We start from the raw sequence: 15,756 nt of genomic DNA, 5'->3' as shown, positions 1-15,756 counted from the left end.
CCCAATGAGGGAATTTGGGAGATCCCGGGGGTGGAATTGGGGGTCCCAAGGCTATTTTGGGGTACCTGCTGGTGATGGAGATGGGGACCCCATGCCAGGTATGAACTTTCTCAATGTCTGTATGGGGTTTTGTGGTTTTGGGGAGTTTTTGGAGCATCCAGGGCTGTGTTTGGGATCCCGGGGAGGTTGGGGTGTCCCGGGGGGTTTGGGGGTTCTCGGCAGGTTTGGGGGTACCTGGGCAATGCGGGTGGCAGTGCTGGGGACCCCGTGCTGGGTTTGAACCTTCTCACTGCCCACGGGCAGCGTCAGCATGTTCAGGGAGATCCTGGGGGGTCACCCCAAATCCCAGGGACCTCAAACGCTGAGGAACCCCCCGAACTGCCCTCACCGCTGGATCTGCTGCAGGCAGGGGGGCACCAGCACTCGGCCCCCACCCTCCACCATCACAGGGGGGCTGTGGAAGAAATCTGGGGGTGCACGGACAGTTTGGGTGGGACCCCCGAAGTCCTGGGGGAGGGGACACAGGGGGACTCCCTTGAATTCCTGTTGTGAGGGGATGAGGGGGGACCCAGGATGAGTCTGGGGGGGCTGGGTGGGTCATGGGGGGGACCCCCAGGAATCTTGTACGGGGTGGGAATGGCAAAAAACAGGGTGATCCCCAGGATGGGGTTGGGGGGAACCGGATTGGAGCTCCCATGGCAGTGGGATGGGAGGATCTGCCCATGGAATTCCATGGGAATGACATGGCAGTGAGATACATCTACAGAGTTCAAATTGGACAGCAGTAGAATCCATCCGTGGAGGTCTCACGGGAATGGGATGTCTGAGATCCATCCATGGAATTTCCGTGGGAATTCCCATGTTCCCAAATTTTGCCATCCCTGATCCCACATTCCCATTCCCATATTCCCATGGGAATTCTGCCCTCCCCACCTTTACACTCCAGCGCCTCCCGCCCATATCTGACATATTTCCGGAGACATTCCCTGCAGCTGTGAGCCAGGGAATTCATTCATCCCTCAGCCTGGATCTCAGGGATCCCCATGGCGGTGCCACAGTTGCCATCGCAGCCCCACAGATCCCCCAGCCCCGGCTCCCCCCGCTCAGCCCCGCTCTGGCTGTGCCGCTGCTGCAGCATCTGCAGCTCCCCGCTGGCCCCGTGCCGGTGCCACTCCTTGTGCCGCCTCTGGCTATCCCAATATCCCAGCCCTGGCTATCCCAGCATCCCAGCCCTGGCTATCCCAATATCCCAGCTCTGGCTATCCCAATATCCCAGCCCTGGCTATCGCAATATCCCAGCCCTGGCTATCCCAATATCCCAGCTATGGCTATCCCAATATCCCAGCCCTGGCTATCCCAATATCCCGGCTCTGCCTATCCCAATATCCCAGCCCCGGCTATCCCAAGATCCCGGCTCGGCTCCGCCCGGCCCCGCTCGCTGCGGCGGCGCTGGAAGGGGATCCCAGCCAGGGACCCCATGGACATGGAGTGCGGGAAGCCCGGGCCGGGCTCCAACAGCGCCGCGTGCAGGGAACGCAGGGAGAGAAGAACTGGGGGGACATTTGGAGATTTGGGATCGGGGGGGTCACGGCTGAAGGAAAGGGGGAACGGGGAGAGCCGGGAAGGGCATTTGGGGATGCCAGGACTGACAAGAGGGGAGGCTAGGGCTGGCTAGATGTGGCATGGCTGGAGTTCAGGGCGTTCCTGTACCCAGGAAAGGGAGCTCCAAGGGTCCCCGGGGTCCCCACTGCCAGGACAGGGCAGGGAAAGCCGAGATGGCTGGGAATAGGGGTCCCGGGTGTCCTGAGTGCTGAGGAAAGCAGGGGCTGGCTGCTGGGAGAGGCAGGAATAGGGGTCCGGGGGGTAAATGGGTCAAGGAGAAGGGGGCTCTGGGGGCTGCGGGAGGCGGGATGGCCGGGAAAGGGGTGCAGGCGTTCCTGGTGCCGGATAAGGGGGTGCAGGGTGGGACGCACGGCCGGGAATGGGGGTTCGGTGGGATGGCGGCGCCCAGGAATGGGGGTTTAGGGGCCCCTCGACGCTCCGGAATGGGCGATCAAAGAGTCCCGGTGCCGGGGGTTCCCCTCACCTCTCGCCGCCCCCCGGGAGCGCCCCCGGCCCCAGCGCTGGAGCCATCGCGCTGCTACGCTGCGGCCCCGCCCACAGCCCCGGCCCCGCCCACAGAGCCGCCTCCGGCCCCGCCATTGGCGCCGCTCTTTGCTGCCCGCCAGTGGCAGGCCGAGGCTGCAGTGACGTCACCGGTCGCCGGGCAGATCCCGGCGGCGCAGGGCGGGAAAGGCGGAAGCGAAAGCGCCCGAGGGAGCGCGGGGGGAGGGGACGGAGCAATTCCAGGGAATTCCCCTGGATCCCCTCCCGGGATCCCCCGGGACCCTCCTCGGCCGCGCACTGCGGGACCCCCGCGCCGGGCTGGGCTGAACTCCCGGGCCCTGCGCTCAAACTCTGCCTGGAACCCACCGGCTTCGGCCCAAAGCGGGGGAGGCCCCGGGATCCGCGGATCCCATTTCTCCTGCGGCTGCGGCTCCCCAGCCCCGGCGGAGCAGGAGCAGGCGCTGGGAGCCCGAACCCCGATTCCCAATCTCCTTCTCTCTCTCTCTGCTGCTCTCTCCCCCTCCTTTGGGTGATCCGAAATCCCAGAGCGGCTGGAGAGCCCCGTGCCCAGCTCGGCTTTCCCTGGAATGGGAGGCCTGGGGGTGCGGTGCCCCGGGATGGCCGGGAATGGGGCTCCGGGGGTCCCCGGGCTGACGGAACCGGGGGATCCAGGGGCTGGCAGAGGAGGATCCCCGGGAAAGGGGGTGCAGGGCGCTGTTGGTGCAGGAGAAGGGGGTGCAGGGGGTCCCGAAGCTGGGGAAGGAGATGCTGGGGGTCCCAGGAATGGGGATCCAAGGGGGTCCCACAAGGGCTCCCCAAAGCCCCTCCCAGGGCACAGCAGGAGCTGGGTCAGGAGCTCTGGCAGAGACAAAAGGGGGTGAGCCCGGCATGGGGGGGACATGGGGGAGTCACTGGCGCTCCCCGGGGGGGGACACGACCCCTGGGGACCCCTCCTCACCTTCTCCCATGTACCCCAACAGAGCCTCTAAATGGACGAGCAGAGCTCGATGACTGCAGTATGAAACTTGTTCAGTGGCACAGCAGGATTTAGAATTGAGGACAGGGGAAGGGTTTAACCCAGCCTCCTGTTTGAACAGCCTGGAGACAGGGCTGGGAAGAATTGAGAGAGATCCAGACCCGGGTTGGGAGAGATTTGAGACACACCCACCTTTGGACTTTGCTGTCCACAACACCCTGTCACATAAAGGTAAAACCTTACAAAAGAAAGGACTTGGAAAATCATGGTTTAGGACTTGTTACGTGGGCTTAGTGTAGCTAGCAGCTAGCCTGATAAGCTCCCATGCAAAAACATCTTCAGAATGAAAAGTTTGTTAACATAACAAACTATTCTTGGGGAGAAAAACAAGTGCACCTGTAGTAAGAAGGGATCTGTCCCATGGGAATCAGTAGAAAAAGTATGTAAACATTGTTAGAGAGAAAAGTTTGGATTGATGTGTATACTCACCATTACCAACCAGTGAACTGAGTTCCCAACCAACTGGAATTAAGCACGGTGCCTTCTGATAACCATGTAAATATAAGCTGTGTGCAATAAAGCTTTGGCTATGATGGAAGAAGAAACAGGTGTCATTGTCCATCTCTACTACGACACACCCAACCAGGACATCGGGTCCTGCCGAAGCAGTGGAAAGAAGCAGCTCTGGTGGCCAAGTGGCACGGCCCATTCCAAGTGTCCCTGAGCACAGAAACAGCCCCAGCACAGCTGAACACGGGGGGACCCCTCAGCCTCGGCTCAAGGGCTCTGAAGCCCCGCAGATTTGGATTTCCCGGCTGCAGCAGGAGGATGGGAGGCCGCCCCTGAGCCTGCACTGAAGGCAAGGCAGCAGCAGCCAGGGCTCCCCAGCGGGGGAAGCCCCTGGGCCTGCCCACAGATCCTCTGCTGAAATCCTTGGCCTGGGCACCCTCCTTTGGCATCTCCAGCCCCTGCGGGACAATCCTGGCTGGCACTGCTGGAGCTTCAGGGCTTTCTGTGCCTGCCCTCGCCACAGCTGCTGGGGAAGGCACCGTGAGAATTCCACTCTGGCTCTCAATTACACTCACACTCTGGGCTGGCTGGGATTAGAGTATTGGAAAATATACCAAGTGTAAAATTATTTTTTATTTGATTTCTCCAGTCAGGCTTCGTTTGCATTTGCCTTGGGGAAAGGAATTTTAAAGGGTTTTTTAAAGGGATGTTCCACCACTCAGCTGAGATGAGCTTAACATCGCAAAAGACTGGGAAGAGCCCAAAAGATTCCCACAACGACCATCAACAAAACATCAAGGCCCAGCAGCAAACATCAACCAACATCTACCCCAGACACTGCCCTGGCACAGCTGGAGACACCTGGTCTGGAAAAGGCTGAGCAGGAAATCCAGGAGTGCAGACCTAATTCACATCACAGGCACAGAAATCCGGGTGCAACAGGAAACCAAACACTAAGAACTCCACAACTTGGAAACAATGAACATTAAACCAATGGATTTCCATGGGTTCAGACTGTATAAAGTTTAGGAAACATCTAGTAAAACTCACATGTCATGGAATGATTTTCTCTGCACATGCAGACTATGTGTGGTTGAAATGATTCTGTTCAGAATCAAGTAATGCTTTATTTCCCTAAAGATATTTTGGACAATTTTTACTTTTCACAGTTTCAGTGAAAGGATTACACCATTAGAATAATTTTTCGTAATAATTCTACTTTTCTATTGTCAGTTCTGTTTGGGCCAGGGGTGTGAGAATCAGTTTTTAGTCAGAGGAGAAGAAAATACTTGATTGCTTTCTAATTTTTGTTTTTATGTTTGTGTGTGGCTCTTAGTGATGACAAAATTATGGTATGGATTTTTCCATGTTCACCTTTAAGCTGCATTTTGAAAGCTAGAAGAGCTTGAAAGGAGACCCTTTAAAATGGAAATAGTTAATAGAAAATTGTTTTAAAAAAAACCAAACCAAACAGATTGTGGGGGGGGCTCCATGTGAGTCATCCCATGGCTCCCCAGGAAGAGAAGCTTCATTCCAGGCAGCCAGGAGAGGAGCTTTAGAAATGCAAATTAACACCTCAAAGCCTGGACAATGTACCAGGGTCTTCCTGCCTGGGGGAGGAATTGGCCTGAATTCCTCTGCCCCTCACCCCAAGCTCTGCCTGGGGGCACAGATGGAATTTGCACAGCTAAAGGCAGAGCCCATGGTGAGAATATCTGACTCTGCAGCAGAAATTGGTTAAGCTGAAAAGGAAAACAGCAAATTGAGAATGTTGTGAAAACTTCACTATAAAAAATGGGCGGGAATCATCCCACTCCCCACCTCAACTTGTGCTCTCACTTTCTATGTTATCCAGGGTGAATTAGAGCACTGGGGTTTTTTTGCTACCCCAAATTAAGGGAAATCAGTTGTGAATCCAAGTATGTGCTGATTTAATTAGAGAAAAGCCAAAAATTGATGCAGCCCCGGCTGGAGGGAGCACCCAAAAATGGGGAAAAGATGAACGGCCACCAGAACAAATCCTGCAACACCATGGACCAGGCCCTGGGAACCCTAACAAATTCATATCAGGAGCCAGAGAAACCATTTATCATTTCCATGGTATAATTAGATTACAGGATGTCCTCAGAATAATACCCAACCAGACAGCTCCAGTTCCTGACTTTCTTCCCAACCAATCCCAATCAGATGAGGAACACAACATTTCACCAGGGGATGGAGTCAGATTATCTTTTAGCAGGAAAAGGAGACAGAGTTTGTGGAAAATTAAATGGCTCAAACTGCTGTTGGCAAATAGATCACAAAGGAAAAGTGGAGAAACAGATAACAAAGGAAATAAGAAAGCAGCTCATGTACTGGTCCAAACATGGAAAGGATGGGAATGGACAACTTTTTTGTGGTTCCCTGGCAGACCATGGGTTAAACGAATGCAGTTTCTCCTCTTATGTTCTACAGCAACTCTCATCTTTTCACCATGCACCACACCTTGCTGAGTGCAGCTCATTCAGCAGCTGAGCAAGGGGATGCAGGGGGCAGCCAGGCCTCCTGAGCCAGAAACGGCTACAAAAGGACAGCGAATGAGGGCACTGAGAGCAATCCCAAAATCAAAGAACACCAAGGAAGAAAAAACAGAGTCAGTGAGTGAATCTGCTTGCAGATAGGGCCAGGGACTTGCACGTAAGGAAGCAATGGGAAAAAGCATCAGTTTCAGAAAATGTTACTAATTGAGAAGGGCCGCTCCTCAGACAAAGTCCCGCTAAATTCCTGAACTTCCAGAAGAACAAAGACTTAACAGAGCCATCAATATCGGATGTTCTACAAAAGTGGGGGGTACATATTAACCGGGACATGCAGGAGGCAGATCGGGAAGTCTGAACCTTCCAAGCACCTCCGCCAGTGGGGAAAGGGACAGGGACACGCGGCCGGGAAAATCAGGACAAAAACGAGGCCGCGTCCTCCAGCAAGTGGAGAGAGCGCATGGCAAATGCCCCATGGCCTCTCCCTTCGGGCAGCAATAAAGTCACTCTCACACCACTCCTCTGGCTCCTTTGGCCACACAAACCTCTGGCGCCGGGAATTTTCCCGCCCAGCCCCGGGCACAGCGCAGCCACCTCCGTGCTACCGACACGAACCGGGACGAGCCAGCGCTGCTCCGGCACCGGCTCCTGCCGAGGCCCCAGCGGGAAGGAGACCGCGGGCAGCCGCTCCCGCAGCGCCCTCACGCCGGGGCCAACACGGGCCGGCCACGGCACAAGCCACCCACCACAGGCCCCTGCCGCCCCCTCCCGGGCCCACAGCGAGCCCCGAGCCCCCGCAGAACCGAGCGCGGCTCCCACCTGCGATGGCTGGGGCCGCCTCCGAGCTCCGCCGCCGCCTCACCGGGCTCCGGCCGCTGCCGCCGCTGCCGGGCCCGCACAGACGCTCCGGCAATGGCGGCTCTCCTGCCCCACGGCCGCCCAGGGGGCGGCAGCGGGGCCGGGCTTGTCCCCGCTCTGCCCAATCAGCGCGTGCCAGAACCACGAGTGACGGCAGCAGCAGCCAATCGCAGCCAGCGGCGGGCTCTGCACACGGCACAGCCCCGCCCCGCGCTCTCAGGGCCCCCCGGGCTGTGTGAGGGGAAGGGCGGAGATGAGGAACAGACCTGGAACGGGCCCGGCCCGAGCCGCCATTGAGCTCCCAACACAAACAAAGTTCTTCGCAGCTCCCGGCCCGCCTTTCCCAGCCCTGGGTGTTCGGTGGCTCCGGCTCAGCGGGAAGCCCTGGAGCCTAACTTCTTCCACCTCTACTTAGGAGCATCAGTGCATCACTCGGATTTCCCCCTAAAAAGGTAAACCGCCCCAAATCCCTGTGGATGAGTGGGGGAGGAGAGAGATTTCTGGCAGAAAACTCCAAAAACTCAGAACAGGATCATGAGAAGTAAATGAAGACCCTTAAAATCAGCTTCCCCCCACCCCTACCTCCTCCCAGCTGTGCCTCCTCCCCCGGCAGTGCAGGGACACAGGGAATGGGGCCATGGTCACTCCATCCCCCGGGGCTTTTCCCGCTGCTCAGGGACAGGAGTCGTTCCCCTGCTGCACCCTGGGCTCTCTCCCACCGGAGACTTCTCCAGGAACTTCTCTAAGCTGAGTCCATCCCATGGGGAACAGCCCCCTCACAGTGCTGCAGCGTGGGTCACTCTGCCACGGGGTCAGTCCTTCTGAAAAGAACAGGCAAGGAGAGCAGCTCCTTTTTAATGCCTTTATTGAGGTCAGTTCTAGGTGGGGGAGCTCGACCACTGCTGCTCCCAATGGATGACCCAGAGGAGGAGATGTTCAGCTTTGTCACAGGGCAGAGATGGGGCTTCTGTCTTCAGGAAAGTCTCTAGGAAGACCCTGCCTCATTGTAAATCTTGGGTAGTCGTGGATAGGAACCGTTGTTGTAGTTATGGCAACAAGGTCTGGAACATCAATCACTTGCTCAATGTTCTCCCTTGCTCCTCAGTGTAGTTGGGAGTCCGGTTTGTGCCATGGCTTGCTGATTCTAGGGGTCTTTGGATGTTAATCCCACTTCCCCTGGGTGCTACCCCCATGGGAGTTGGGCTCATCTACACACTGGGTGCTGTCATCCGGTGCCATTGGGGGGTGCTGGGAGCAGCAGAGGCAATAGACAAGGCCAGGTGGCATTAACAAGGCTGGTACAACAACATTGGTATTTACCAAACATGATACAACATGAGCTATATTAACAAAGAAGGCCCCTTATGGTGACAACATTCTACTGTTCAAACTGTAAAACATCTTTGTGTACTGATCAGGAGGTCATGATTTACTCTTTACAATCCTGATGCTGAATGTCTCCTTAGGAGGTCTGGTCACAGAGAAGAATGAGCCCCTTGTGGGCTGCCCCTGTTTGGACAACCTGCTCCTCACCCCGAGCCTCAGCATGTCTGACATTGCCCACCGGGGACTGACATCCCAAAACATTGAAAACATTTATCAATTTTTCTTTATCATTAAAATCTAATAAATTAATAAAAATAAAATGTTAATTTTTATAATAATATTCTTCTGTATTTTTATAACCTAATTTTTATATTTATATAAAAGAATTGATACAGTTTCAGGAAAAAAACCCATTATTGGTCTTTGGTTCTAAGTATCATAATTCCCTTCATTAATTAATTGACCTCTATTTCTCCCTCTTTATGCTAATTACTCATATTTTTAGCCCTTTTATCATCTTTTTTAATAATTTTCTCAGACAGGGTAAAAGGGACCACTTTGGGGTCTATGGAGATTTTTCTGACGAACGTTTGGGGCAGTTTTGGGTCTGGGGAGGGAATTTAGAGAGAACGTGATGGTCTGGAGGACACCTGGGGAGCCGGGTGGGCGCTTGGAGGGGCACTTAGGGATTCTGTGGGACAATTCGGGGTCCGGGGGAGAACTTGGAGGTCAGGGAGGGGAATCTGGGGGCCCTTCGGAGTCCGGGCTGGCACTTGGGGGGCTGTAACGGGGCTCCGTGGGCCGCGGGGGATGATGGGAGTTGTAGGCGCCGGTATAATGCGGTTTAATGGGGCCGCGGAGCATCACGGGAGTTGAAGACGCAGCGTTAATGGATTCCGGTGGGGCGCGGGGCATGACGGGAGATGAAGTCCCGGAAGTGGCTCGGAAGGCGCGTTTGGCGGTCTGGGGAAGCGCTTGGAGAAGACTTTTGCGTCCGAGCCGTGGCTGCAGGTGCTCGGGGCGAATGTATACGGCTCGGGAGCACTTGGGGGGAACCTGGGGAGCTGTAACCGGGCTCTTTTGGGCGGGGGGCACGGCAGGAGGTTTGGGCGCGGAACTGTGTTGTGGGATGATGGGAGATGAATTCCCAGGAGTGGCTGGAAGGGGCATCTGTGGGGTCGGGAGCATTCAGGGATCCAGGGACGCTTTGGGGGGTCCCGAACGGGCGCTGAGGGAGGACTCGGGGATCCTGGAGAGTCTGGGGGACACATGGGACATATGGGGGGCGATCCTGGGGTGCTGGGGAGCGCAGGGCATATTCCCAGTTCCTGACAACCTGGTCTCAATTGCCCCCTGCAGGCTCCTACTGACTGCCAGTATCATCCCAATATGATCCCAGTATGATGTCAGTACACAGCCAGTGCAATCTCGGCCACTGCCAGGATGATCCCAGTACAAACCAGTCCCTGCCAGTGCTGCCACTCCTGGGATCCCCCAGCCCTCTCTGTGTTCCCCCCTCCCACATCTCCCCAGGGGAGCCCCAGGGGTTGGCAGTCCCCAGCCAGGGTCCCCAGCCAGCCCCAGGTTGGATCTGCAGCCCCCAATTTTCCCAGTTTCCCTCTCCTTTTCCCCGGGCCGGGTTTCCCCCGTCCCCAGCAGGTGGGAGCAGGGGAGAGCCCTGCGCTGCCCATCCCGACCTGTCGCGGCTCCATCCCCGCTCCTGCCGTGGGCTGTGAGGGGTTTGGGAACGGGGCACTGAGGGTGTCACTGCTCCTGGGGGAGGAGAAGGAGGGATGGAAGAGGAGGGATGAAGAAGGAGAGTGAGAGGGGATGGAAGTAGGAGCAGGAGGTGGGGTTAGGGAGGAAAAGGGTAAGGAGGGATGGAAGAGGAGGAGCGGGAGGAAGAAGAAGAGGAGGGATAAAGGAAGATCATGGAAAGGAGAAGGAAACACAAGGTCGAGCACTCCCTGAATTCACAGCCCCTTACTTGTGGGATCATCACCCCCCATCCCAGAAATGACCGGGGAGGGGGAGCTCGGCCCAGATATCCTGGGGGGTCCCTGGGTTGGGTTTTTTGGGGGTGATGATTGGAGAATGAAGAACTCCAAAGCTGAGCGGAAAATGCCCCTTGGGGGGTCCTGGTGGCGGCTGCTGGCAGGGGCAGCCTGGAGGAGCAGAGCCCTGTGTCCCCTTGGACTCCAAAGTGGGGAGCCCAGAGAGCGGGAGTGCCACAATTCATGGGACCCTCAACAGCCTGGAGAGGGGCAGGGGGGACTCCTTGGACCCCCTGCACCCCAAAGCAGAGAATAAGGGGAGAAGGGACCATGGGAATCCAAAAAGCCTCATCATTCCTAAATGAGGAGATAGAAATGGGAGGAGCTTTTTGGATTTCTGGCACTCCCAGCAGCCTGGGGAGGGCAGGGACCAAGTAGACAGGGGACCCCCAGTACAAGCATGACCCGCAGCAGCTGGGACAGGGAGGTACCCCTGAAGAGCAATAGGGAGAGAACAGAGATGGGGAACTTCTGGGAGGCATTTTCAGGGTTGAATCTTGGTGATTTTTGGAGGTTTTTATGGGCCCCAGATGCCTGGTGACTTCTAGAGATGGACTTGGGTCGAGGGACCTTCAAACTGATGATACTCTTCTCCCATTTTACCTAAACCAGGATTTCCCATTCCCAAATCTTGGCCAGATGGAGAGGAAGGCTGTGAGGAAGAGGAAGATGCCCTGGGACACCCAGGCAGGTGAGGAGGAAGTCAGTGCCCCTTTCCCCCTCTCTCCTGCTCCATCTCCCAGCCCAGCATGGCCCCCGGCTGCAGGTCAACCCCGCTGCCGACGCCGTCCTGCCGGGGACGCACTGGGGGGATCTCCTTCCCCTTCCCTCTGGCACGGAGGCAAATCCCATCCTCTCCTTGTCCTTCCTCCCCCAGACAAGGAGCTGAGGATGGAGACCAGGGAGGAGAAATCCCTGCAGCAGCTCATGGAAGAGGCCGTTTTGAGCAGCTCCACAGAGCAGGAATCCAATGGGGAGGAAAAGTTTCAGAGATCCCGTAGGAGGAGGGGCTCCAAACCCATCCCAGGGTGCTCTGGGGAGGAAAGACCCACCCTGTGCCAGGAAGGCGGCCGGAGATCCAGCCAGGGCTCTGAGCTGGTGGTCCATGAGCAGCCTCAGGATGGGGAGAAGCGCTACAAGTGCTTGGAGTGTGGGAAGAGCTTCAGCTGCAGCTCCGAACTCATCCGTCACCAGCGCATCCACACTGGGGAGAGGCCCTACGAGTGTCTTGAGTGTGGGAAGAGGTTTCAGACCAGTTCCCATCTCCTCGAGCATCAGCGGATTCACACAGATGAGAGGCCCTTCCGCTGCCCTGACTGTGGGGAGGGCTTCAGGCACAACTGCACCCTCATCAGGCACCAGTGCATCCACACTGGGGAGAGGCCCTACGCGTGTCGGGAATGTGGGAAGAGCTTCAGCCGGAGCTCCAGCCTGATCTGTCACCAGAGGACCCACACCGGGGAACAGCCCTACGAGTGTGGGGAATGTGGGATGACCTTCAGCCGGAGGTCCCAGCGGACCATCCACCAGATGATCCACACTGGGGAGAGGCCCTATGAGTGTCCCGAGTGTGGGAAGAGGTTTCAGACCAGCTCCAATCTCCTCCTGCACCAGCGGATTCACACGGATGAGAGACCCTTCCGCTGCCCTGACTGCAGGAAAGGCTTCAAGCAGAACTCCAACCTCATCAGGCACCGGCGCATCCACACTGGGGAGAGGCCCTATGAGTGTACCCAGTGTGGGAAGAGCTTCACACAGAGCTCTCACTTGACCAGACACCAACGGAGGCACCGGTAAGGGAAGCCCTGTGAGTACCCCAAGCCCATTACTGAGTGAGGTTTTGTGTGAAGTGCCTCTGCCCAGTGAGGCAAAGGTTCAGTTTCAAATGAACATTGTTAAAGTGAGTGGCATGGGCAAGAGGGAATTCCATCCCTCTGCCTCCGAGTTTGGACCCTGTGAGCCCAGGAAGAAACTCCACCCTGGGCCCCTCATGGGGTGGCAGCCCAGGGATTTCTGATGGGGTTTTGGGTTCCTGGGGTTTATCTCTTGCTGTGTTCCCAGTGGTCCCTGACCTTGAACTCCACCCTGGTTCTCAAACCCCATCTCCCTGCCTCTGTTTGGGGCTGTCTCTGGATCTGAGTTTGTTCCTGAGCTGAATAAATGTTTTCCTGAGCAGAATCCCATTTTGTTGGTGTCCCATGCCTGTTCCTGGTAACTGTGGCCTCCCTGGACATGATCCTGTGGCCCTGGAATGCAAGACCTTGCAAAATCAAAACCCCCCCCTAGACCCCCCAAAATCCCAGAATTCCCTAAAATTTGCCCAAATACTCAAAAATTCCCTTAATTTCCGTAAAATGCCTCTTCTGTCCCCTCCTGGACCAGGTGCCTCTGCTGGATCTCGGGGACGCCCCCAGGAATTTCAAGGGGGTCTCTCCTCCCCTGCCACCCCAAAAGAACCATGGCTTTTGGGAAAGAAAATTCCCCAAAATCCCTTGGATTCAAGGGGGAGTTCCTCCATTTTTAATGCATTTTTTGGGTGTTCCCCCCGAATTTTTTTTTTTCCTTTTTTTTTTCATTTTTGATGGTTTTGGCATTTTTTTAAGTGAGCTTTTGGGGCGGGTTCCCCTAATTTTTTTTAGGGGGAGTCCCTGAATTTTTTTCTGGGGGTTCACCCTTTCCCTCAATATTTCCTCTGTCCTCCTCCCCCCAAATTGGGGTGAGAGAATATTTTTTTTTCTTTTTTTTCTGTTTTTTCTTTAATTTTTACCTTTCCCCCCCCTTTTTTTTCTTTTTTCCTCTTTTTATTTATTTGCACTTAATTTAGGGTGCTGAGGGGCAGGAATTTTGGATTGGCGTTGCCTTGGGGGACAGGAAAAGTTGGGGAGACCTCCCTCCCTGAAAAAACGGGAAAAACCCTGTGAATTCTGGTATTTCTCCCCCCACCCAAGGTGTGAAAAATGTGAAAAAATTATGTTCTCAGATTTTTGTTGATTTTGGGGGAGAGTGTTGCAATTTTGATGGGGGTTTTGGGAAGGGTTGCTGTTTTTTGGGGGGGTTCTCCCAGGTTTTGGGGTGGAATTGGAGAAATTTTAGGGTTTGGGGGGAAATTTGGGGTTTTGGGGGGAAACTTTGGAGGTCCTGGGGGAAATTTCAGGCTTTTAGGGCAGGAATTTTAGGATTTTTTTCTAACATTTGTGAGTTTGGGGGGGAAATTTGGGGCTTTGGGGCCAACTTTGGGATTTTTAGGGAGACGATTTGGGGTTTGGAGAAAATAAATGGGGTTTTGGGGGGGGGGAAAATTTGGTGGTTTTGGGGGGAAATTCAGGGGTCCTGGAGGAGTTCTGATTTTGGGATTTGGGAAGGATTTTTTGTGTTTTGGGGGAATTTCCATTGATGGGGAGGGGTCCTGATCCCAGTGAGGAGGGGCATTTTGAAGAGGCCTGAATTTGGGGAGGGGTGTCAGGGAGGATTCCCGATTTTGGGGTGAGATTTGGAGGGGATTTTCCAGTGATGGGGATGTGTCTTGGGGGTGGGATTTGGGGAGGGGTCTCATTGGGGCACCATCCTGAGCTGGAAGCGGGGGGGATGTTGGGAGTGGAATTTGGGGAGCGTAATAAATGGAAATGATTTGTGCTAACTAAATTGTAACTATTTGGAAAGTTATTATTATGAGCTATCAAGGGAATTGTTGTTACAAGGCAGATGTACCCCTTTACAGATGTTACATGTTGAAACTAAGGAACATGATGTAGTTTTGAGATAAGTGATGTCCCAAGATGAAATCAACCTTGAGATGGATAAAGCTGGAACAACTTTAGGCATAGGGCCTGAAAATTATGAAGTGTAAGACTAATTAGTGAAGCAGAATGCTCACTTACATAACACAACACTTAGTACACATGCAAAACCTGTAAGGTTATCCAGAGGACAAGGAGGATGAGTGTAAGCCTTCATCCAAAATACCACCGAAAAGGGACTGAAGACACCCTAGCAACAAGTGAGGCTTGTGCCATGAAGAATAGTGATGTAAATTAAAGAATCAAAAAGAGGAGGAGACTTAGGGGAAACATTAATGAATATGTATAAGCATACAGTATATAAGTTTAGTTTTAATTATTTTGTTTTGGTATGTGAGGCAGGGTGAGAAGCCCTGCCCATACCCTGGTCAGTTTTGCTTATGCTTTAATCATACTCAATTACTGGCAAATTATATTCACATATATATATATATATATATATATATGAAGATATTCACTAAATTGTACTCTTTTACTGAATTGTTTTCCTTTTATACCAAATTTCTATTCAATCCACTAAATAGTATTATTTTATTAAATTGTATCCTTGTATTCAATTCACTAAATTGTATATTTTTTTTCTTGTTATTTAATTGCTGTTAACTCAATAGATCTAGTTGTCTGATTTTAATTTCATTTACAACAGCACCAAGAAGAAAAGGGCCTTACTGAGAGCAAGCAAACTTAATCCTCTGCCAGGACACAAATTTAGAGGGCAAAAAATTAAAAAACCCCACAGCATCAGCCCAGCTTCCCAGTGAGAAGGGTTGGAACTCTCTGCCCCTCAACACTTCCCCAGCAGGTTTACAAAGGGAACTGGGGTCTAAGCTGTGCCCTCCTAACCAGCAGAGCCAGCCTCCCTTCAGGGTGAGAAGCCACAGCCTCAGTTATAGCCCCGGGTGCCTCCTGTACCCCAGAGAATGGCCATGGCTGTAAATGTGTGTTTGGCTGCAGCACAGGGCCAGGGTGAAGCTCGGCAGCCTCATCAGAGCCCACGGCCACGGCCCTTCCCTGCCGGGGCCCTCACCTGGCCCGGCCCAGCCCGGCCCGAGCAGCCCGGACTGGCCTCAAGGGATGGGCTCCACCTGCCAGCTGTGCCCACAGGCCAGGCCCAAGGGCTCACAAGAGGCTTCCTCCCAGCTTTGCAAAACCTCGGCCAAGAGTGTCCCCTTTGCTGTGCTGAGAAGAGTAAAAAACCCTCTCAACCCCACTGCACTCCTCATGGGGGATCCCTGCACACCTTAGGAGAGAGCCCAAGTTTTCCCTGTGTGCCTGATGAGGTGCAGGCCCAGGTGATGCCACTGAAGGAAATGTGCCCTCACAGCCCAGGGACACTCAGCATGGGCTCCCCTAGCTCCTCGGGGCCCCAGTGCTGGTCACGGCAGCCCCTGCCTGGCTCCTGCCTGCCCACACCGTGGGCACCCCCAGCTGCTCCTGGACATGGAGCTCAGCCAGGGCTGGTGCCGCGTGGGCTCTGCTGGTGGTACCAGCCAGACACTGGGATGAGAGCTCCATCTCTTTATTAGAACAAAAAACATGGGCCAACCCCTGCTCTGGTGCACAGGGGCTGCCCAGTTTCAGTCCTGGCCAGGGACCAGGGCCAGGGGGCTCAG

At 54.7% G+C, this 15,756-nt stretch overlaps 1 protein-coding gene across 1 annotated transcript; it reads left to right on the top strand.

The window, feature by feature from the left end:
- The first annotated feature begins 9,226 nt into the window (after positions 1-9,226).
- Positions 9,227-12,524, top strand: LOC148182850 (uncharacterized). Its single transcript, XM_088063856.1, has 3 exons — positions 9,227-9,303; positions 10,959-11,037; positions 11,224-12,524. Exons 2-3 carry the CDS (start codon positions 10,986-10,988, stop codon positions 12,141-12,143), a joined length of 972 nt encoding a protein of 323 aa, XP_087919982.1. The 5' UTR covers positions 9,227-9,303; positions 10,959-10,985; the 3' UTR covers positions 12,144-12,524.
- The last annotated feature ends 3,232 nt before the right edge of the window (positions 12,525-15,756 follow it).

Source organism: Pseudopodoces humilis, chromosome 18, assembly GCF_049639895.1.
Source record: "Pseudopodoces humilis isolate 2021_Gansu_Grassland_sample_001 chromosome 18, ASM4963989v1, whole genome shotgun sequence".
Taxonomy (NCBI): domain Eukaryota; kingdom Metazoa; phylum Chordata; class Aves; order Passeriformes; family Paridae; genus Pseudopodoces; species Pseudopodoces humilis.
This window is presented reverse-complemented; position numbering and strand designations above follow the sequence as displayed.

Coding starts and splice junctions, on each gene's coding strand:
- LOC148182850 (XM_088063856.1), top strand. CDS start 10,986: ATGGAGAGGAAGGCTGTGAGGAAGAGGAAGATGCCCTGGGACACCCAG. Junction 11,038..11,223: donor GCCCTGGGACACCCAGGCAG/GTGAGGAGGAAG, acceptor TTCCTCCCCCAG/ACAAGGAGCTGAGGATGGAG.